This window comes from Vicugna pacos, chromosome 10, assembly GCF_048564905.1.
Source record: "Vicugna pacos chromosome 10, VicPac4, whole genome shotgun sequence".
Lineage (NCBI taxonomy): Eukaryota > Metazoa > Chordata > Mammalia > Artiodactyla > Camelidae > Vicugna > Vicugna pacos.
This window is the reverse complement of record NC_132996.1, coordinates 50,282,387-50,305,266: the sequence shown is the minus strand read 5'-3', so window position 1 is coordinate 50,305,266 and position 22,880 is coordinate 50,282,387. Positions and strand designations below refer to the sequence as shown.

General features: G+C 40.4%; 1 protein-coding gene and 1 pseudogene across 7 annotated transcripts in view; both read right to left on the bottom strand.

Annotated features, from left to right (window-relative positions):
• The window catches only part of TCP11L1 (t-complex 11 like 1), a 30,205-nt gene extending 10,032 nt beyond the window's left edge, over nt 1–20,173 (bottom strand). For 2 of the 7 annotated variants that reach the window (XM_031681056.2, XM_015251885.2), the window contains exons 1-7: nt 20,055–20,173; nt 17,056–17,242; nt 10,320–10,452; nt 9,039–9,159; nt 7,916–8,136; nt 4,082–4,218; nt 1,043–1,239 (exon numbers count right to left, since the gene is read on the bottom strand). In XM_031681056.2, the coding sequence (XP_031536916.1) occupies nt 1,043–1,239; nt 4,082–4,218; nt 7,916–8,136; nt 9,039–9,159; nt 10,320–10,452; nt 17,056–17,218 (972 nt within the window). In that variant the 5' untranslated portion in view covers nt 17,219–17,242; nt 20,055–20,173. Of the gene's footprint in view, nt 1–1,042; nt 1,240–4,081; nt 4,219–7,915; nt 8,137–9,038; nt 9,160–10,319; nt 10,453–17,055; nt 17,243–18,158; nt 18,183–19,345; nt 19,387–19,625; nt 19,909–20,054 lie in introns of those variants that run through there. The other 5 variants (XM_031681057.2, XM_031681058.2, XM_031681054.2 and 2 more) reach the window with 4 other exon arrangements.
• Nucleotides 7,557–7,657, bottom strand: LOC116282119 (U6 spliceosomal RNA; annotated as a pseudogene).
• Nucleotides 20,174–22,880: the final 2,707 nt, after the last annotated feature.

The following is a 22,880-nucleotide window of genomic DNA, read 5'->3' as shown; positions in this document are numbered from 1 at the left end:
CAGCTGGTGGGATTGTAAAATGAGGCAGCTGCTTGGAAAACAATCTAGCAGTTCCTCTGAATGAAACTTAAGAGTCACTCTGTGACCCAGCATCTAATCCTAGGTACATACCCAACAGAACGGGAAACGCAGGTCCACACAAAACCTTGCACACAGTTATTCAGAGCAGCCCAATTCACAGGAGCCCAAAAGTGCAAACAACCCAAGTATCCATCAACTGATGAGTGAATAAAGCAAAATGTGGTAGAGCCATACAATGGAATATTATTCAGCCTTAAAAAGAAAAGAAATGCTGACACATACAACTTGGATGAACCCTGCAGATGTGAACTAAGCCAGACACAAAGGACAAACACTGTGTGATTTGACCCATATGAGGCACCCAGAGTAGTCAAGTTCAGAGACACAGAGCAGAAGGGTGGCTGACAGGAGGTGGGGGAGGGAGGAATGAGGAGATAGTGTTTAAAGGGTACCAAGTTTCAACTTGTGAAGATGGAAAAGTCCTGTAAGGTTGGTAGTGATGGCTGCACAGCAATGTGAATGTACTTAATGCCACTCAACTGTACACTTAAAAATGGTAATGTTTATGTTATATATATACATTTGACCACACACACACATGCAAAAACTACAAAAAAAAAAGGAATAAAGTACTGATACATGCTACAACATGGATGAACTTCATGCTTATAAGAAGTCAGACACAAAAGGCCAATATTGCATGATTCCATTTATACAAAAAGTCCAGAATAGGCCAAATCCATACAGACAGAAAGGAGACTAATGGTTGCCAGGGGATGGGAGTAGAGCGGATGGGTAGTGACTGCTAATGGGTACAGGGTTTCTTTCTGGGGAGATGAAAATGTTCTGAAATTAAAACAGTGTAACAGTCGCACAATTCTACAAATCTACTAAAAACCAATAAATTGTACAACTTGAAAGGGAAAATTTTCTAGTATGTAAATTGTAACAAAACTATTATTTTTTAAAAGTTCAACAGCAGAAAAAGACACGAGCAGTCAGATTGCCCTGGAGCACCTACTTCAGGGAAAGGTCTGTGGAGGTGGTCCCATTTTAGAAGCATCAGGTATGCATAATTCTGGACTTCAACAGGATCTGGACTGGGACCGTCCCCAGAGCCAGCGGCCCCTTCCCCAGCCGGCAGGGCATTCTTATACTTCTGACTCAGAAGGTCATCTGCGGCCTCTTCCAGCCACTGGGTAACAAAGTCCAGGGAATCTGTGAAAACAAAGCTTCAAGCATTACTGGAACAGTCAGGAGGGATGCTTCCCAGAATTCCTTTAGGGAGGATCATTCTGAAAGTGTGGTAGAGTCTAGAGTATGGACTTTGGGATCAAACAGACCTCCACTCAAAACACAGTTGCTCATGACTGGTTGAGGGATCTTAGGTACGTTGTAATCTGTCTGTCAAGATTCTTAACATAAAGAAATGTCCACCACCACCTCACATTAACCAAGATTAAGCAAGATGGTGGATATAAAGCATGAAGCCAGGCCCTGTTCAACCTGATGTTCAACAAACCGTCGCTCTCTTCTCCCCCACCCTGACTGTTCACTGCATGACATGTGGCTGGAAGCTCTGATGACTCCAGCTCAGTGAGATGCAAAAATTCTAGCCAGAGACAGATGGGATAAGACACTGGCTAGAATTTCCTAGTGTAAAGTATCCTCCACATTGAAGATGAGGCTTGCCCTTGTCTAGATCCTAGTCTTGTATCAATCTGGTTTACTTTCAGCCTGGTGAGAGGTTAAGTTCTACCACATGTTTAATGTGTGTTACACAGTGTTTGCAGCACTGTATGGGGAACCTCAGTTGTCTCTCATCTGTCATCATGTTTTCCCTACTTTTCTAAGCTGAGTAATGCACCATGGACTCTGAGGAACATAAGAGAAAGAAGATGAGGTTTCTGTCCAAAGACTGAGCAAAGACTACATGACTACCAGTCTAAAGCAAACAGGGAGAGTAATGCGTTAACATATTTGAAAAACAGGGTAACCACACATCAAAAGCATACAACAGAATCACAAAAACCAAAAAGAAACCAAGCTAATACAAAAGAAAATTATTAAACCACAAAAAGAAAAACAAAAGGAAAAGAAAGGAACAAAGAAGAAATGCCAAGTCAACTGGAAAACAAAGTTCAAAATGGCAATAAGCACACAACTATCAATAATTACTGTAAATGTCAGTGGACTAAATGCTCCAATCAAAAGACAGACTGTCCGACTGGATAATAAAACAAGAACCTACAATATGCTGCCTACAAGAGACCCACTTTAGGGTGAAGGACACACATAGATTGAAAGTGAGAGGATGGAAAAAGACATTTCATGCAAATGGAAATGACGAGAAACCGGGAGTAGCAATACTCATATCAGACAAAACAGACTTTAAAACAAAAGGCCATAAAGAAAGATAAAGAAGGACACTGCATAATGATCAAAGGAGCAATACAAGATGAGGATATTACACTCGTTAACATATATGCACCCCATATGGAAGCACCTAAATTTATAAAACAAATACTTACAGACATAAAGGGAGAAATTGATGGGAATACAATTTAATAGTAGACTTTAACACCCCACTAACATCACTGGGTAGATCTTCCAGAATGAAAATCAATAAGGCAACAGGATACTAAATGACACATTAGAACAGTTGGACTAGGTTGATATTTTTAGGACATTACAGCCTCAAAAACAGAATATACATTCTTTTCAAGTGCTCACATTGAGCAAAAAACCCCTCTGACAGGACCCTGAACTGGTTGCAGCTCTGCCCATGGAGGCTACCTGAAAACCAAGTGGGCAGCCGCGGGCACGGCTGAAGTGCACCCTTCACTGCTGCAAGATGACACACCTCTGGCTCTGCCCAAACACTGACCACGCTGAGCTCCTGCTCCCGAGCTTCTCTCCCTTCAGCCTCTGGCAGACGGCACTCTGTAGGCCACCAGCTCCGGGAAACCCTGGCTTCCATGCTGTGAGCGACAAGCACTAGACTCTGACTGGCTCAGGGACTGGGCCCCGGCTGCCAGCACCTGGCTCTCATACTAAGGCTCTTCAACCTATAAAACCGCAACCCTGATGTCTCCTGAGGGGCAATACAATACTGGTTGAGAAAGGGAGCTGTGTGGTCATCAGTTCTGATAAAAAAAAAATCCCTCAAAATCAATTTCCACATCTGTAAAATGGGATTAAAAAACAGCACCTACCTCATGGGTTTACTGTGAGGTCATGTAAGGCAACACCTGTATGCCCCTGGCACAAGACTAGTACACGGTAAACATTAACCAAATATCTTCTTCTAGTACTGCTCCTTCTGCTCTGTGCTTTCTTGACTCTTCCTGGCCCTCAGGGCCATCTCAGACTTCCCTGTCTGGGGCTGGATGAACAACTGCTCAGGGCACTGAATTAACTATTCTGGTGTGGCAACACAGTCTACCCAGAGATTGCCATTTTCATCTTGTGACCAGCAAAGTTAGAGGCTAAACAGAACTCAGAATAAATTGGATCTGGAGACTGCAATTCACCCAGAACGTCAGCTGCCAATGCAGAGACCAAAAAAAGCACGCTAGAAATGCAAGATAGTTTTGGATTCTAAATTATCTGTTTCCTGCAGTCATCTGAGAGGTTCATAAAAATGAGACTTTTTCTGGGTGTGAAACCGGAAGATTTATGCATAAGAACAGAAGTAAAGTGAAATTTCTTCATGCACCTCAGACGGAGGAGAAAAGTGAGTTAAACAGCCATAGGAAGTTTGTCATGTTTTCAAAATCAAGACCGAGTATACAATTTACCTCAAACTGGTGTTTTCATTAAAAACTCATTTAATTTAGGATTCCTTCATTCTTTTAAATTTCTATACTTCTCTCCTGTTTACAGTTCTCTTGCTTGTCAACTAAGTTTTCAAGGCCTAACATCTTGTGCTTCTCTGTCTTCAAATTAGACTACTCTCATACTAAGCTGCTGTTTTGTTTTAAAATGTCGTTATGCAACAAGCCACAGCAACTAAAATGAATAAACACAGACAACAAGCACTACAGGACATTAAACGTACTTGGCTGCTTCTCCAGAATCTCCTGAAACTGCTTCCTTTCATATTCAACTGACTGCTGCATGAGATGCGGTCTAATGCTACTGACCGCAAAGTTAGCCATGTCCACTTTCATCAGGTCCAACACAGAAAAGATTGCCCTGAAAGAAATGAGATAAGAGGATTTAGCACTGGGCACTTGTAAAGTAAACACTGTTGGAAAGGAAAGAAGTGAGCTGATCTGAGACAGACTTCTCATCTCAGAAAGGGTGGCAAGAAAAATTGGGGAAACCATGAGAAAGCAGATAGACAAATAAATTTAGAAGAAAGGACTGCAAATTTTTAAGTGGCTCTCTGACCCCACTCTCACCCCTAGGCAAACATCGCTTCCCCCAACTGCCTGTCTGGCCCAGAACTCATTCCTTGGCTGTGGGTCAGGCCTCATGGCAGCCTCAGGGGAAGGACAGCCCCAGACCAGGGGTTAAAAGCAGAGAGCCTCCCATCTTCCCACTCCCCCCGCTCTCCACTCTCATGTTGGTTCATTCTCTTTCACCTTTCCTCTCACCCCAGTCTGTCTGAGTTTCGGGGCAGGTTTTATGCTGGAGCTCTGGTGGCATAATTGCTAGTCCACACTCTGAATGCACCCGATGAGCAGACGTGACCTGACGCCAGGGACGCCTTCCATCCTGCCTGTCGTGTACCAGAACCACTCTTGCCAGAGGTGGGAGCTGCTAAGTGACCTACCTGCAGAAAGTGGTTACAAACCCAAGGTGCAGGTTTAGGTGTGGCCCTACTCAGAGGGAGGAACAAGGTTTAACGTCCTCCAAGTCTCCTGATGCCCTGGGGGACTGAATGAACATCATATGACAGAATAAACTCACCCACACACCAGGTGATTATGTGTGTCTGAGAGCAATTCAGGGCCCCTCCCCCTGCCATGCTGTCTGTCTCGCAAATACAGGGAGCAGTCCACTTTCTGGAGGGCATTCTGCCTCTCCTTTGAGCATTTCCAACAGTTCCCTAAATCCACACAGGAAATCAGAGACTACTAGAAACTGCCAACTGGCAGACCACTGACTGGAAGTAACCCACAAACGTGTTTTGTGCTTTCATGGTGTTTTTAAAAACCAGGATTTCTAGCTTCTCTTGAAAAATCAAAAGATCTGGCAATGTGGGTCCATGTTCCATCATGGCCACAATCGGCTGGCACTAAGAGGCCACTGCAGCCTCCTTTAGGTAGGGTGTGTACTCCCAGTTTGCTCAGTCCCTTCTCTTTCCAGGAGGAATCTGAGTTAGGTTGAGTTTGCTACAAGGCATTCTTCCTTTAACTTGGCTAGACTATGAGCACTTACCGACTATGTTATTTCTAATGTCTAACACCATGCCTAGCACACAAGGTGTCCTCAGTTAGAGCCTGCTGAATGAATGAACAAATCAGTAACTATTTTTAGTTACTTTAGATAGTCTTTTCAACGTGCTCTTTACAAACCCTGAGGTAACCTTACAATACAAGGCATTTTTCTACACAATGAATACTGATATCATAATGAAATGGATAATGGAACTTTTTTTGCTTAAAAAACTTTTGGAAAGCAACTTGGTAACAAGCAATGAGCCTTAAAACTGTTCACATCCTCTGACACAGTAATCCCATTTTAAGAATCTATCTTTAGGAAATAACCTAAAATATAGAAAAAAGTTTTGTGCAGAGATGTTCATTGCAGGATTATATAGTAAATAACTATGTATAATCTAATTGTCCATTTTAACAGAGAACTAGTTAATCCTATCTATGCAAATGAATATTTTGCAGACACTGAAAATGCTTACGGGGAGTTTTAAAAAAGTTAGTTATGAAAGGGCAACACAAGAGATCCTTGTGGTGCTGGAACTGTTCAGTACCTTGAATGTGGTGGTGGATATGTGACCTTAGATGATAACATTGCAAAAAAACTACTATACATAAACACACACATGTGTAAATAGGAAATCTAAATGAGACCAGTAGATTGTATCAGTGTGAACATCCTGGTTGTGATAAACTACAGTTTTGCAATGTTAACCACGGGGGGACGCTGGATAAAGTGTACTGTATTATTTCTTAAAATTCCATGTGAATATGCAATTATCTCGATGACACTTTCAATGAAAACATAAGTGAAACAATTAGGGTGTAGTGTTAGCAAAAAGACCAGGCCTGCCATGCCCACTGGGAGGTCTTCTTAGGTTCAGCTGAACATTCAGACTCACAAGACAAACACAAGCCACAGGTCTGGCACCATCTAGTCACACAGCTTGCCAACAGGGTAGCACCAAGCACTCCTCTTCAGGAAGTTACAATATCAGGCATGAGCAGACATCTCAGAAAATGTGGGAGCCCCCTGGCTTAAAAGACTCACGCCCCAATATATTTTGTAACAACTCCATGGCATGGCTTCTAGGGCCTCCATGGTGCATGCCCAGTTATAAAAGTTACCCACTCAAGGAAGTACAAAGTATGTTGTCCCTTCCAGCATTTATAGCTCATTATCATTCCTTTCTATCTAGATGCAATTTACCAATTAGAGACCATTTCGCCCCACTAGCAATGCTGCCCAGTTGATACATAACACCTTTATCTGTTTACAGGAAAACAGCTAAGCAGTTAACTGAAAGATAAATTCTCAGGCAGCATCTTGTCAATCCTATGTCCATATTAGCATAAAAATTATATAAATGTGATCACAATTATATATATTTAAAAATAAATATTCAAAAGACTAAAGGAAGTTAATATGGACTAAATGTTAGTTAATAGGATCATATTAATGTGAAATTTCTTGAATGTCCTGGTTGTATTTTGATTAGGTAGGACAATATCCACATTCTTAGGAAGTACTTGCTGAAATAGTTAATGGTGAAATGTCATAATATCTGACATTTATCATCAGAAGGTTCAGGGGAAGAAATATACACACATGCGTACATACTCTTGTATATATAAAAAGATAAAGCAAATTGTTAAGAACTGGTGGATCTATGTAAGGGATATATGAGGGTTGATTGTACTCTTTTTGCAAGTTTTCTGTAGGTTTGTAACTTTTCAAAATAAAATGTTGAGATAAAAAAAGACAAAAAATTTATATATCAATAACAGTGATTATGCCTTTGTGTAGTAAAATTATGGGTAAATTTTTTCCTTCTTTCTATTCTATTTTACAACATGTTTTGATTTTTTGGATATTTCATGTCTTTGAATTTTACATTGATTTTGGTAAAAAATAGATTTGAATTGTAACATTTTTTAAACATATGTTAATTACCAGTCTTCGCCCTGACGTGCCTTCAACCATTTAGAGCACAGGGACTAGGACATGTGGAACTTCACCTAGGGTCTCAAGTTCTCTTTTTTCCCCTCCTTCACTCCCTTCCTTCCTTCCTTCCTATCTTCCCTTTCTCTTCCCTTCCTTCATTTCCTCCTTTCCTACCTCATTCCTTTCTTATAATAATCATTATTTTTAAAAAATGCAGAGCACTCATGAACTTGCATGTCATCCTTGCGCAGGGGCCGTGCTAATCTCTGTCTCATTCCAATTTTACATGTACTGCCGAAGTGAGCACAACAAAACGTTTGCTTTTCACTTTTTGTTTGTTTGCTTTTGGGGGGGGGTAATTATGTTTATTTATTTATTTTTAACGGAGGTACTGAGGACTGGACCCAGGACCTCATGCATGCTAAGCACCCACTCTACCACTGAGCTGTACCCTCCCCGCTTCAATTTTTTTTAACGCATGAACAGCTATGCTTGAGGAAGTCTAACTTTGAAAACAGGCTCTGTATTTTACGTGAGCAGAAAGTGATTAACACAATTCCCATACCTGAAAAGGGGCACTATTTCCTTAATGTCCTTTAGTTTCTTAACTTCCTCGTCTCGAACAGGTGCACACAGTGTCCCCATCATGCCAATAATGAATTCTGCCAGCTTGGAAATGTCCAGGGCCCCGTTCTCTGCCTCCTGCTTTATCAGATCCAGATCCAAGACTTCTGTTATTTGGTTTCTCAGTCTAGTGTGACCAGGCAGCAAGAAAGATAAGAGAGTCTACAAGAAAGCACAGCCAAGTTTAATCAAAGTTTCCTAGTCAGACACCATTTTTTAAAATTTTATTTATTTATTTATTCACTCATTTATTTTTTGGTGGGGGGAGATAATTAGGTTTACTTATTTATTTACTGTTAGAGGAGGTACTGGGGATTGAACCCAGGACCTCACGCATGCTAAGCATGGGCTCTACCACTTGAGCTATACCCTCCCCCCTCAGACACCATTTTTGATTATTCCTAAAGGAACTTACAACTATCTAAATAGGGGCTTACCAATCGCTACTGTAATGGTAAACATATTTTAAACTCTTATACAACAAATCTACAGAAAAACACTTAGACTAGCTTTATTCAAGCTTCATTTAAGCTCTAATTTTCCTGTGGACACAGGAATAAAATGTTAAAAATTAAAAAAAAGAAACCTGATTAATGTGAGCCTGCGAGCCAATGACAGACGCCAATTTCCACAGATTAATTACTTCTTTGATATTGTTGCTAAAGGTATTGTAAAAACGGATCTACCTTCCTCTTAATGTCTTCTCTACCGAATGGACTGAATCACTTTTTTGGTCATTATAAATTGAAGGTGTGTCTATACCTATTAAAATTTTTATAAATCATCTATATTTTATAAAATAATGTGTTTTCTTTAAATAATTCTGTTTTTTTAAGATATGAACCTTTTTTTCATTTGTAAGAGTAACACCCTCAGGTTATCATAGCTTGTTTGAAATTTTTTAAAGGGCATTAAGCCAAAAATACTCTAAATCCACGTTTCCGCAAGCAATTAGAAATCTTGATCCTTCAATTTCCTTAAGGTCTTCTGGCACAATAGCACAGAGAAGTTGAATAAATAGTCCTAACACACCAGAAAGCACCACAATGTGCTCTTCCCCTCACCTCTTTGATCTCACCAACAAGCTTGATGGCCCGGTCATACGTTGGGGGGTCTTCACTTAGCTGGACACTCAAGCAATCCCAAAAAGCTTTATGTACAATATCCTTTACTCTCTTTTCCAAGCTGGTAGCAAATGAAAAACATAAAAGACTCAAATCACTTTCAAAAGCACAAATTCTATGGGCTGAGGGTGAGAAATTTAAAAAAATAATAATAATTTGGATGAAGGGAAGATTTCTCAGACATACTTAAAATAATCACTTACCTTGTTTTTAGTTAGTGATCTATTTCATTAAGTACCTCACTGCAAAGGATAACTTTCAACTAATGTGACAGATGACATTAGTCCAATTAACAGCACATAACAGTCTATATGATAAAAAGAGTACCAGAAAGTCCAAAGCTGTTAGTTACCTGATACCAGCAAGTTTCCTAAAATATTTATGATGGAACCTTTTCCTAAGACTATGATTAAGTAGTTTAAGACTTTAAACTTCAAGTTTGTTTCTCATGAGACATATGGGACAACCGTTTATGATGTACCAAACTATACCAACTTATACATAACATTACATGAAAACTAGTCTTTATATCATGAAAACAGAACAAGTAATTCTTCATTATTACCAAGAAAAAAATACTACCCTTGAAGAATATGTAAGAAATGTTGGTAAAGTCATATTCAGAAGCCACATGTGGGAGACACTGTAGCTTGCTGACCCAGTAGCCCATTTCTCCTCCTTTGTCAACAGAATACCAATTTTTTCATGGGATTATATTCACAGTTATAACGGGCAATACTTTTTTTTTCTTTCTGGTGACTATCTTTAAAAGGTGCACCTTACAATCAATAGAGCTTTTAATCCAATGTATGTGCCAGGTGCTAGGGATAGAGAAGAATGCACAGTCCTCATCTCTGTAGAGTTTAGTCTGGTGAAGAACACAAGAAAATTAACGACTATGGTACAGCGCAACAGTTACAAGGGAGAAACGCAGGAAGCAATGCAACAGAAACACAAGACGAGGCAGCTAAATCCTTTGGAGTAAGGAGAAGCTGACATGAGAGATTTCCACAGGAGATTTCCAGACCTGTTTACATTTTGAAGGAACAGCTGTCCTGAGATCCACTTTCAAATTCTAGTAATTCCCAGGATAGGAATTTTTTTTAAACAACATATGAAAGGAAAAATACATTAGAATGTACTGACATCAGTTTAGAAGGCATTTCCAGAAATGGAAAATGGCTGTGTTCTACTAAACAGACAACTCAGTAACAACCTCACCTGTCTTCTGGTAATTCAACTGGTTTAATCCGAAAGTCTCCATTTACCACAATTTCATGGGCCAGGGCCATGTTAGTGACTCCTTTTGCAGTCTCTAGAAGTTCTTCCACTGTCACAAATCGAGGAGGACTAGCTGTAACAGAAACCCAGTGTAAGAGGTTTGCTCCTCTAGGATAGGATTTCTGTTGAATTAAGGAGAAGGCAGTGAGTGGTTCTGGTACCAGCTAATAATTTCAATTATGTCTCTATTTATGAAAATACTCTGGCAATTTCAACAATAGAATTTTACCTATTTCATATCGACTTTTTTCTTCTAACCTAGACTTCTAAAAGCAGAAATCATTTTAGTACTCAAAATATCTGGTTTTCTTTTTTTTCTCTTTTTTTGCTATAACCAGTCTATGGAAAATGATTAAACTGAGACTTAGAAAAACTTTTTAACGTTACTATCACTTTCCCAAGAAGCAGAGGATTTATTTTCTAATCCCTCTGCCTCCTGTCTATCTTAAATGGGAAAAAAGACACCAGATTTCACATCTCCTCTTTCGCTTCCCTCAGTAGTTTGCACTTTGCTCCATCATTAACACTGCGCCATGAATGACTCTCCCCAAAATAAAACAGCACTAAGTACTTTAGGCTGGTGCTGTTTAAACAATGCTAAACTACTACCCTGTACAGGATACTAGGACAGAATATGAGTTTTGAAGTTGACCAGTGAACAAATCAGAGGATGTGTGATACAAGAATTTGTAGAACGCAGGCCCATTGATTCAAAAACCTCAGAGTCAGCTCTGATTTCTCCCTTTCCACTGCCCTTTATCCAGATCCTGTCAAATTTACGTCTGTATCAGCAGCCGCAATAGCCTCATAACTGATCTTTGTTTTTCTCTATATCTTGATAAAGACTGTGACTTATCTTCCAGAAAAAAAGTTCTCATACAAATCTCCCCAGATGCTCCTGAGCCAACGAACAAAGAAAGGCTAATTCCTACTCTTAAAAACTCTGATTAAACACGTGTATCTTTTTTATATCAATTCTACCTCAGTAAAGCTGTTTTTTTTTTTAAAGTCCATGATAGCAGTTCCTGAGCCTGTATCAGAATCAGACAGAGGGCTTGTGAAAATAGGTTGGTGGGCCCCTCTCAGGGTTTCTGATTTAGCTATCTGGGGTGGGGCTGGAGAAGTGCATTTCTCACAAGTCTCCAACTGACACTGATGGTCCCAGAAACTATACTTTGAAGAGCACTGGCCTAGAAGATGATTCTATTATTTTTATGTGATGGTGGTAAGATCTAGGCTTAAAATGAGTTTGCACAGGGTCTAATAGTTATAAAGATTTTCCTAGGTTAGTGAAGTTATTTCCCTCTTCTTTTACTTTTTTCTTTTGCTTACCCAAAGAAGGAATCAAATTTAAGAGCTCGTCATATCCTGCCTGGTAAAAATCTTTATTTAGTCACATAAGGGGAAGTTGAGAAAACTCACAAAATTTTTTTTCAGTATTTCCAGAGAATATAAATAAAAAGAATAAATAAAGTTGGCTTTATGGATATTGGTAAAATAAAGTAAGTATTCAAAATCAAGGCCCAACAGATCCCCCACGAACTTTTGTTCGGTAACAAGACTCTTTCAAATAATAGGCAAGTATTTTCTCATTGTTTTGGGCATATGTGGGATCAAACGCACTTGTACCAGGTGCAGAAACCATCAGACAATCAGGAAGAAGAAAGCTTTCAGGAAATGTCCAAGTTAAAGACTACTTGAAATCAGACTTATTAATGGAGGGTACCTGATCAAGAAAGATAAAAGCTACAATTCTAAGATATGATCAGGATATGTTACAGATCTACACGCACAGGAATTATTCATGGCATGCTAATTATAGGGTTGTGGGATTGTTTTTTTTTGTTTCTGGTTTTTTTTCGGGGGGGTGTTCTCAAATTTACCAATTTCATAAATAAGAACTTATAAAGATGCCATCTAGTGGACAACATGGCTTCACCTCAATTTGTGAGAACCTCAGTTGTAGTAAGAGACATGAAAAATGGTAAGGTTACATTCATTTCACCCTGCAATATATTTTACTACATGATGTAACACTAAAGCTGCTGCTAAATTCTGTTACAGTGTTTGTGCACTGATGCTCTGTTAGAGAAACTGAAAACTACATTAAGTTAAATATGCTCTTTGGAAAAAAAAAACAAAAAACAAAAAACAAAAAAACATGCTCTTTGGGAGGCTAGGAACAGATTCCAAAATAAAATGAAGCTCTAATTCAGAATGGTTATACTCTCTGTCTTTTCTTACTACGGTGTTCTGGGATCTCTAAAGATATGATTCTAGTGACACAAGTGGATGGACATTTACTGAGGGCAGATGGCAGATGTCACTCAAACAGCTACTACAGTGAGTACAATGAAGCAAGGGTAAAGCCTATCCATAAATCACATTACACTGTGCAGAATTTGTTACAGTTTCTTCCTCACTGAACTGCAAGCTCCCTGAGGACCAAGGACACGTGAGACTGATTCACTGCTGGATTCCTGCTACCCACGGTGGACTGATTAACTAATAAACACTGACTGATTAACTGGATATACGGACACCATAATTCAGTCTTGTCTAACTCAGTTCATAATTCATTTCACTTTAGAAATATAAGAATTTAATGTCATCCCTTTATCCAATTAATCTCACAAGGACCTGATTTAATACACTAAAATGATAAATGGGAAATATTAACTGGAATAACAATTGATGTTTTTCATCTGAATATGACATCTTTTACCGATCAACTAGGTGATTAAATGCTACAGCAGAAGGTGTTTGTGAGCAGAGAAGTATATTTTTAAAAATTCAAAAAACACATAAAAAAATAAAATAATAATGATACAAATGAATCTGTATACAAAACAAACAGACTCAAAGACACGGAAAACAAACTTATGGTTACCAAAGGGGAAAGGCAGGGAGGGATAAATTAGGAGTATGGGATTAACAGTTACAAACTACTATACATAAAATAGATAAGCAACAAGAATTTACTGTATAGCACAGGGAACTATATTTAATATTTTATAATAACTTACCATGGAAAATAATCTGAAAAATATACACACATATAACTGAATCACTTTGCTCTATACCTGAAAGTAACATCATATTGTAAATCAACTACACTTCAATCAAAAAAAAAATCACCATTAGAATAAAATAGTAATATTGGTGCAGGCAAGATCTTCTGGTAAAAGGCTAAAATTAGTGGGTTAAAGGTTAAGCAGAAACAGGGTATCTGCATAGTCCCAAAGTATTGTAAGCAGATAGGGTTGGTGGTCCCAAGAGAAAGAGACTGAGGCGTGGCTTTCTTAACATAAGAGAAGCCATTTTTGACCTAAGCCACTTTGTGATCTAAGCCTGCCCACAATGCTTGCCCTTGAACAGGTCTGAGTAATTAATGATCTTTAGGGAAGTGAGATAATGAAAGAACAAAGGAAAAGTAGTCAAGACACAACAGTCCTCTGATAAAGCAGAGTTCTAATTCCTTCTCAAGGAATATACATAATAATCTGATACATATCTTTGAGTTCTGTAGGAACTAAGGCCCCCAACCAGGTGGAGGATGGAAATTACATGCTGAGACCTCAAACTGGTCAGACCCTAAGGAATGAAGATGTTGACCTTTTCTGACCCTCCCGATTTCAATCAACTGTTTGGCTCTGGCAACCTTTGCCCCAGTTCTAAGTGGAATTCTCTGCTCAAGCCCCTTCATGAATATACAAGTGCCCTTATCTTAAAACTTCCCCAATTTTGCTGTTCAGGGAGACACTGCTAATGAATGAATGAATAAATGAATGAATGAATAAATGACTGAATGAATAAAGTATATGGACGCAGAGAAATTTACAGGAAGCATTAAGTTACAGTTGATTGATCCTTACTCTAAGGATCTCTATGTTTAAAGAACAAATCATCTTTTAGAATGAAATCACCACCTCGGATTAGTGCCAACCAATTCTTACAAGCCAGACAATTTTCCTTTCTGTATATTCTTTATCAGTTACTAAAAGTTCTGCACTCAAATTCCATTAAGTGCGGGGGTGAAGGACTTTCCCCCCACACTACCAAGCAATTCTCAGACACCAGCGGGGGTGTCCTACAATTCAACTCAATTCTGACACTATCTACATGGAGTTAGGGTCAGATTCCACAGCTTAAGGGCTCAGACCTACAACCCACCCCAACCCCCCACCGGCAACTTCAGACAACAGTCCTAAATCCAGGTTGTCATCTCTGCTTCTGACAGAATGGCTACAGATGGAAGTTGCAAGAACCCCTTCCTTAGGTTCGATTAATTTGCTAGAGCGGCTCACAGAACTCAGAGAAACATTATACTTACTAGATTACTGGTTTATTATAAAAGGATGTAACTCAGGAACAGCCAGATGGAAGAGATGCATAGGGCAAGATACGGGGAAGCAGCGTGGTACTTCCTCAGCGTGCCACTCTCTCAGCACCTCCACGTGTTCACCAAGCCAGAAACCCTCTAAGCCCCATCCTTCTGGGGTTTTATGTAGACTTCATTACATAGGCAATCTTGATTAAATAACTGGCCTTTGGCAACTGAACAACCGCCAGCCCCATCCTCCTCCCCAGAGGTAGGGTGGGTGAGACAGAAAAGTTCCAATCCTCTAATCACAAGGTTGAATCTCAGACAATCAAGCAGCCATCCTTAGGTTAGGTTACTTCGGTGCTTTCTGAAAGTCACCTCATTAGCATAACAAAAGCTATTTCTAGCTCTCATCACTTAGGAAATTCCAATGGGTTAGGAGCTCTGTGCCAGAAACTAGAAGACCAAACATGTATTTCCTATTAGAAATCATAGTATCACAGTTACCAACAGCAGTTCTACCCCTTAAAATATTACTCTGTATTATAATTTGAAAGGCTAAAGGCTATCTTTTTGCTTCTAATTTGTAGATATCCAGATGTGATTTTTACTTTAAACTCAGTAGCTCCACATTTACATGGTTTGGGAGAAATGTCTGCAGATAGCTAATTTCCTATTTTATAAATTCTTATTTATACTCTCTGTAAGCAATGATGCCTCTTGACCTGGTCCCCAGTCTTGAGGTCTTAGTTTTTACCACAGTACTATACCGATATAATTACTACAAGGAGAAAGAGCAAGAAAGCCAGAGACAATATTTTCAGGCACTGATTTCAGATCTCATTTTGACATGGACCTCTGTGAGAATTTAATGACAGCTCCCATGACCTTCTTCCTAGAAAAATGGACATACACACACACAAATTGATACATCTTTTTGACTGTTCCCAGATTCCCGAACACTTGATCATGGATCCCAGGATAAGTACACTTGTCTTAAGGATACATCCACATACAATTTCAGACAATGCAGCTTGACATTAATTTGGAATCACGCCATCAGACTGACAGGATGCCAAAAGCAAGGCCATTAATCAAAAAATGACTGAAGAGCTAAACCAAAGGCACTCTGTTACCAGAAACTGCAAGTGATAAAACTACCATATTGGCCACAGACAGCCACGTTACAGCCATCAGTCCTGGATATGTTTAAATGCAGCAGATGATATGGTAGTAGCAGTAGTATTAACGACTAATGTTTATTGAGCATTTATTATGTGCCAAGCACTGTTCTAAGAGCTTTATGTGAGTTCATTTAATCTTTACAACCACCCTAGGAGATGTCTATTTTCCTTATTTTTAAAATGAGAAAAGAGATGCTTTTTAACTATACACATTGGAGACAACGCATAAAAAAAACGCGTGATAGACTGTTATGCAGTTTCCTTCCCTGAACACAATTTGACCTAGCAGTATATTTACCAGAATCTATGTGATAATAAACCACAATAAAACAGTAAATATCACAAATATACCACAATAAAATCTGGTGTTTGCTATAAGAATACTATGCTGACTAATCAAATACCTGGGGAGGGCTTTTATCATTTTTAAAGGAACATGACCTCAAACCCCAAAATGTCTGTATTTCTTCCAAATATGAAGAATCACTGATCATCTAACTTTAAAGAGATAACATCAACACTGACATTCTTAGACTATGACACTCCCTCTTAAAACCTTCATTTTTGGATTCACTTCAAAACATTTGAGTATTCTTAATGAAAGACAGGAGTTGGAGCCTCTGCTGGGAATACCTGCGGAAACTGCCAGCCTTTCATCCACCAGGCCTGCTCCGGGCCAGGCATCTGAACTGACTTCACCACACACCTTCAGCCGACTGACTCCCCTCAAGCTCCTGGGAACTAAGCCCCCAGGCAGTGAGTTTAGGGTGTGGTGCACTCACTCACAGTCGAAAACTTGTCTCTAACCTGCACAAGCACAGTCCTGGCTGTAACCTGTCTTGGACTTTTCAAACATTCTTTTAATTAAAGCTGCAATTTACACTCCACCCTCCTTTTCTCAGAGCACCTCAGAAAAACTGGAATGTCGCTGAGGCTTGAGGAAGACAGAAATATTCTGGACGTTATTCTAAAATTTTAATTCCTTATGCAATTGAAAACCTACAAGTGACTAGGCTGTCAGTTGTGAAACTACTGCTACTCTTAAGTGCTAATTATTGGCAATGTTTATTATTAGAATCTAGCTCAGGGCAACGTGTACAAGGAAGCCTAATAAAAATATCTGAAAACAATGATAACACTGCTTCTAACCAAAGTCAAATGTGCTTACCATGAGGTCTTTGCACTCTTCTGGTGCTAGGAGAGCCCGACTTTATTTTTTTCTGTAAAGCTTTTTCAGAACCTTCCACGGCATCTTCAAGGCCTTGCTCAGAATCATTTGATTTTGATTTTCCTGCTTCATTTATATTAGACTTGTCAAGATTTTCAGACATTCTCAATTAAGTTCATTCACTTTCCTACAAAATAAAAAAATAAATGAACCAAAATGTTGTTGCTCTAACACTAACTAGCAGTGTGACTCTGGGCAAATGATTTAATCTCTTTGGGTTTCAGATTTCTCATCTGTAAAATAAATGGGCTTGCTAAGATCTTATCCAGCTATAATATTCTACTTCAATGATTAAACAGATCACCTGTAAAATGACACTTATAACTATCAAATTTATGGACCTGTACCTCAGAGGTTAATAATTTTAAGTATTTTTGTCCCACTCCGAGTACTATGTCAGTAGAACACAGGGCCTTGAAATGTTAGAAGATAACCTATAAACTGCCTGCTTCTATTTTAATCAAAGAGTGATTCAATTCTTTAATTCCTGAGAGCTGACTGGAAAACTCTGGAAATAATGCTTTTCATCAGATTTTGAAGTGAGTATACACTGGGCTGAGGAGTTGGTTCTCTGATCCTATTATGTGGGTATGATGCCTGGGGATGACAAACAGAAGGCAGAATCTTATGCAGCATTTTAGAAAAATATATGGGGCAAATATTTTTATTAACTCCTTGCCAGTTAGCAGGAAAAAATGGTGAGTAAAGCAGGAAGTTGCAAACAACTATAATGTACGTGGTTGGGTCAGGTTTTAACTGACTTAGTTGCTGTTAGAAGAGGAATAACACCCAACCCGGTGGTCTGGGCCAGACAATAAAGACCTGGAATAGCAACCTCTTATAAGCTATGGAAGTTTTTTGTCAAGTTTCTTCCCCCCTAGTTTTTCCCTAGAGCTCTCTATTCCTAAGGTGTTTCCAAGTAAGAGAGAAGAAAGACACAATGTTTCTGCACTTACAATACTGAAAATACTAGCATTTGTACTATTAGCACTTAAAAGGTCATGAAACATTTTCATATGTACTAATTAGACTTTATTACACACCTGGAAGGTTAATCCAGGGATCAAAAGAAATGTTGACTGTTCTCAGGAGGTTTGGAAGACTTCCTTCTGCACATTAGACAGAAGAGTCACCTGATATAATTATCTGAACATCAGATGTCCCCATTAAATAGAATGACGTTTCTGGAATTGACATTTCCAGGCCTGTAATTATTAATATGAAGGTTGCTTTAATGTAGTTCCCCTTTACTTTCCAGCATCCCACTCCAGGCACCCATCTCCTCTCTGTCCTAAATCCTATTTGGCTCTGGAAATGCTCCAAGACTCAAAAGATAACATTACCAGCATATCCTATGAGAAAGGACAAACAAAACCACTTCTAATTTTATCCTCTTTACATGCTGGGAATGAGCTCAGAAAGGATGAAGTAGCTCATTTTCGCAGTGAGGAGGAAAAGCAGGATTTCCAGGTCTTTAATATTCAGCTTAGTAAACTAACCCAACCTTTCAAGATTCAACACAAGGCCTGCCTCTTCCCAGGTCACTTTCCCACCCTCATCTGTGCTTGAACCTTTCTGCGAAATCCTGTAAGAATGGTTAGTAGACATCTAGCATTCATCCCTGCCTTAAATCCAATTAAAAACATGCTTATTTACATAGGAACAGAATGATGAAAAGTCATGGTCTAGAAAGGGAGGCAGACATTCTTATAAGGAAACATAGTGAAACTTGAGCTTTAATGGCATTATGAAATAACTAAGAGAACATTAGCAGAGGGAGAAACTATTCTGCCTGGAAGGTGGCTGGGATAACCTTCCCAGAAAAGGTGATATTTGAGCTTGTCTTTTTGAAGAGTAGGATTTCATGCAATTTGAAAATGTCTGGAGAGAGAAGAGGTGAAAAGGCGGGGGGTAGGGGGCACATTTCACTCAAGGGGCACATTTCACTCAAGGGGCACAAGCGAAGGCAAATGAAACGAGCAGAAGAACAAGGGGCAGGCGAAGAGGGAGAGATGGGTTAGGGTCAGATTGTAAAATTGCTAGTTCTATTTTTTTTTTAACTCTTCACCTATATCTTTAACTTCTTAAGGGTAAGACCAACCATATTCCCCACACATGCTCCATACATAGAAGTATGTCCCCCAAACAGATACCCACTAAGAATTTATTGATAGCTGTGTCATCTCTTTAATGTTTATAAGGGAGGGATGGGCGTTGGTCTCAGACATACCTGGGTTCCAATTCCGGCTCCTAACTAGCTGTGTTAACTTCAGTTTCCTCGTCTGTAAAAGACAGCTACCTACCTCTTCGGTTTAGGGGAAGTGTAAACCTCAGAGCGTGCATGACGACAGCTGGTACACAACAGGCTTCCCACATATGGCAACTATAATTAGAGGGCTTTAGGATGCAGCGAGGAACCATTTAATTGCTTGCAGTGTGCTCATTCATTCAACAATCCCCAACTCCCGCTACGCCTAAAAAGGGAATCGAGGGTGGGGGGATCCTCGCACTTGCCGTGAAGACCGTCTATGTGAGCTGCACGCCGAGCCCAAGAGACTCCTCAGCAGAAAGGGTCTTTCAGCAAAAGAAAGGGGCTCTGTCCACCGACGACGAGAATCCCTTTCTCTAGCACTCAGTGCCACTCACGCCCAGCGTCCGGATTCCGTTGTAAACAACTGTTTGGGCTGGCGAGGGAGTGGCGGGGCCGGGAGCAAGCGAAGGAAGCGGGGCGCGCCTGGAGGACGGCCTCGAGGGGTGGGACAAAGGCCGCGCTAAAGCTCAACCCGCCCGCCGTCACTGCCTCGTCCTCGCCTCCACCTGACATCACCGGGACCCGACCCGACCCGACGGGAAAAGGCGAAGAAATGCCTGTGTTCTCGACCTCGTTCCCCCCGTGCGGGCCCCGCTGGGCTGCCAGCCTCCGCGCTCGCTTCCCTCACCTGCAGCGGGGTCGGCGTCCTCCCTCCTGCCGCTCGGCCGGGAATCTGCCTGGGGCCGGCGCCGCGTTGGAGGCGGGCAGGATGCGCGGCGGGCAGGGCGGTTCAGCCTCTGCCCCTCCGAGGCCGCATCTCTCGCTGCGCTGCGAGAGGCCCTCCCCGCCCGGGTCGGGTGGGTAGCGGCCAGCACGGCCGCTCCTCAGCGTCGGACAGCGGAGGACAGCTCTTAGCCGGAGGCGCCCGCCTCACGCTGGACGACGCCATGTTTCCGTACGGAAAGGTGGGAGGCGCGGCCCAGCGTTCGCCCAGGAGGTTCAGTGGGCGGGGCCTGCAGCCGGGAGGCGCCTGTTTCTGTAGGACCGAGACGCGGGAGGGTCGCCCCGAGCCTGCCGAGGGGAGCCGTGGGCGGGGACTCGGAGCCGGGAGGTCCCCGCCTCACACAGAGCGGCGCCATGTGTCCGTACGGAAAGGCGGACCCAGCGGGCGGCGGCGAAGCGGCGCGGAGTCAGTCCAGTAAAGGAAAAGGATAGGCCGCTTAGCGGTATTCAAACTTAAATATTACATCTGTTTTGTAGCTGCTCAGTTTGTTCCCTTCCCCTCATTTTGGCTGTTTAAAAAAAAAGGTCATGCCTATGTCCTAGATAGCCAATCCTCACTTTAACGGCACAGCCTCAGTTTGGTTTAGATCATCTCTTTTATCCAAGTGGCTGCTGTATTTTGTCGAAAGAGGGAGACTATCTCTGAAAAGATGGAGGGCAAGGGGACGAACGCTGTGTTCTAGAAAGGAAAAATCCCGCATTCAGACAAGCTTGTTCTGGAGCTTCCTTTCCCAACACCCCAAGTACTAGTTGCTGATGCAAGAAAAGCTGATGCAAGCTACATGCTTTTCTCAGCTGATAGCAGTAGGATAGCAAACTAAACGAATAGAAATAGTTTTGGGGCCTAATCTTAAAAAAGTGAAAGCTATGTGACTTCTAACTGTTTCTAACAATTTTCACATGTGGAGAGGAGCTGTTACCACCACCAAAACCACCGATTTGATTTCGAATAGCTTACTTGTAATCTTTTGATATATTTTGAATTGTTTCCTTCAAATATTAAAACCATTGACATGTTTGCTTTAAGGGTAAGAGAACTGGAAACTCAAATTACCTCTAGGTAAAGGAGTTCACTGCCCTGCTACCTAGGGTTTGGAAGAAGGCTGGCTGCCGCTCTAGAGATTAGTACTACTCTGTCATCTTCCCAGGACACAGAGGATCTCGCATCACGTCTCTACTTCTTGGGTGCAGTCTCTTCACTTCTCTATACTAGAGACAAGCTTCTCTATTTTCTTAGGTGTTGCTCCTTCATAATTTAGATTTTTCTATATCAAATTTGATTGGCCAAGCTAATTTTGTGAAGTCAGTTTCGGGAGCCTCTGGCTAGGCTGTCCTTGGATCAGTGCTTAGACCTGGGCTACTCAGCCAGAATGGTGGCAATGCTCAGTCACCTAGGCATCAGGTGTATAAGTGGAGATGGGTCCCCAGGAGGGCATCAGGGATGACTGAATGAGGGCAAACAGCAAGTGATGATTGACAGTTCTCGTGATACAAGAGTGTTGTCCAAGGCACTTAGGGTAGGTAGCATCAGACCTATAGTTTAAAACTTTGAAAAAAAAATTTGCTAAAGCCTGTCATAAACATGATCAATTTTTCTTAAAAATTTATGATGTTCAAGGTAAACTGTGGTTTTAACCAGGTTTTCCATGAGGTTATCATTCTAGTAGAGTGCTGCATATAACTAGGCAGTTTTGTTGCCAAATAATCACACTATTCCATTATGTGCAAAATAAAGGCTGCAAATCAAGTACATATAGTTGTTCTACCAACTATGCTCTCACCACACTTTCAGTAGTTTGTTTCTAAAAACATCCTCACGCTTAAATCATGATGTATCTTCTCTTTTGCCTCATTGTAAACAGAGCTGCCTTCCCTAAATTCCTATGCAAAAAAGCAAAATACACACCACAAAAAAACCCACCTGACAAGAGTTATTCCCTGCTTTATTAGAAGAATTAGTATTATAGATACACTATAGATATGAGTCCTCAACTTTCTCCCATTTGAAGACTGGTCAGTATCAGTTCTATCTTAGAAAATAAAAGATTGACATGCTAGCATATTGGTACCTCATTTTAGTTTTCCCTACCTTTCGTTAAAAGTCTGAAGTTTAAAATTCAGCCTGTTAATCTTTAGGTTTTATTATTATAAGGATGTACGATTTAAAATTGTACTATAATTGTGTTATATTGCACGTCTATTTTCTGAATATATCTTGACAGTGTAGTAGTTTCAAAATAATCATTAACTTGGATAAAAAGTTGTTGAAGACTTTAGCTCTAATGACTAATTTACAAGAAATGAAGAGGAACGTGATATAGTACAGGCTTGCAGTCAGCTAAATCCAGACTGAGGGAAACTCAAGAACAGCTGACCAGGTTTATTCAATGACAAAGTGACAGTGACAGAGAGAGAGAAGGGAGGACAGATAGAGAAAAATCTATGGAGTAAAAGATTTAAAAAGCTCATTAACCAATTACAGCTTATGAACTGTTTGGAGCCCTATGAGAATAAACTGTCAAAATCATATGAGATCATAAAATGTCGATACTGACTGCTTTTTTGATGATATTCAAGAATTGTGGCTTTGTGTGTGTGATAATGATACTGTGGTTATGTTTTGAATGTCTTTGTCTTTTAGCCATACATACTGAAATTTTATACATGAAGTGACAGGATATCTGAAATTTGCTGAGGTGTGAGCACAGAATAGATAAGATTGGCCATGAGT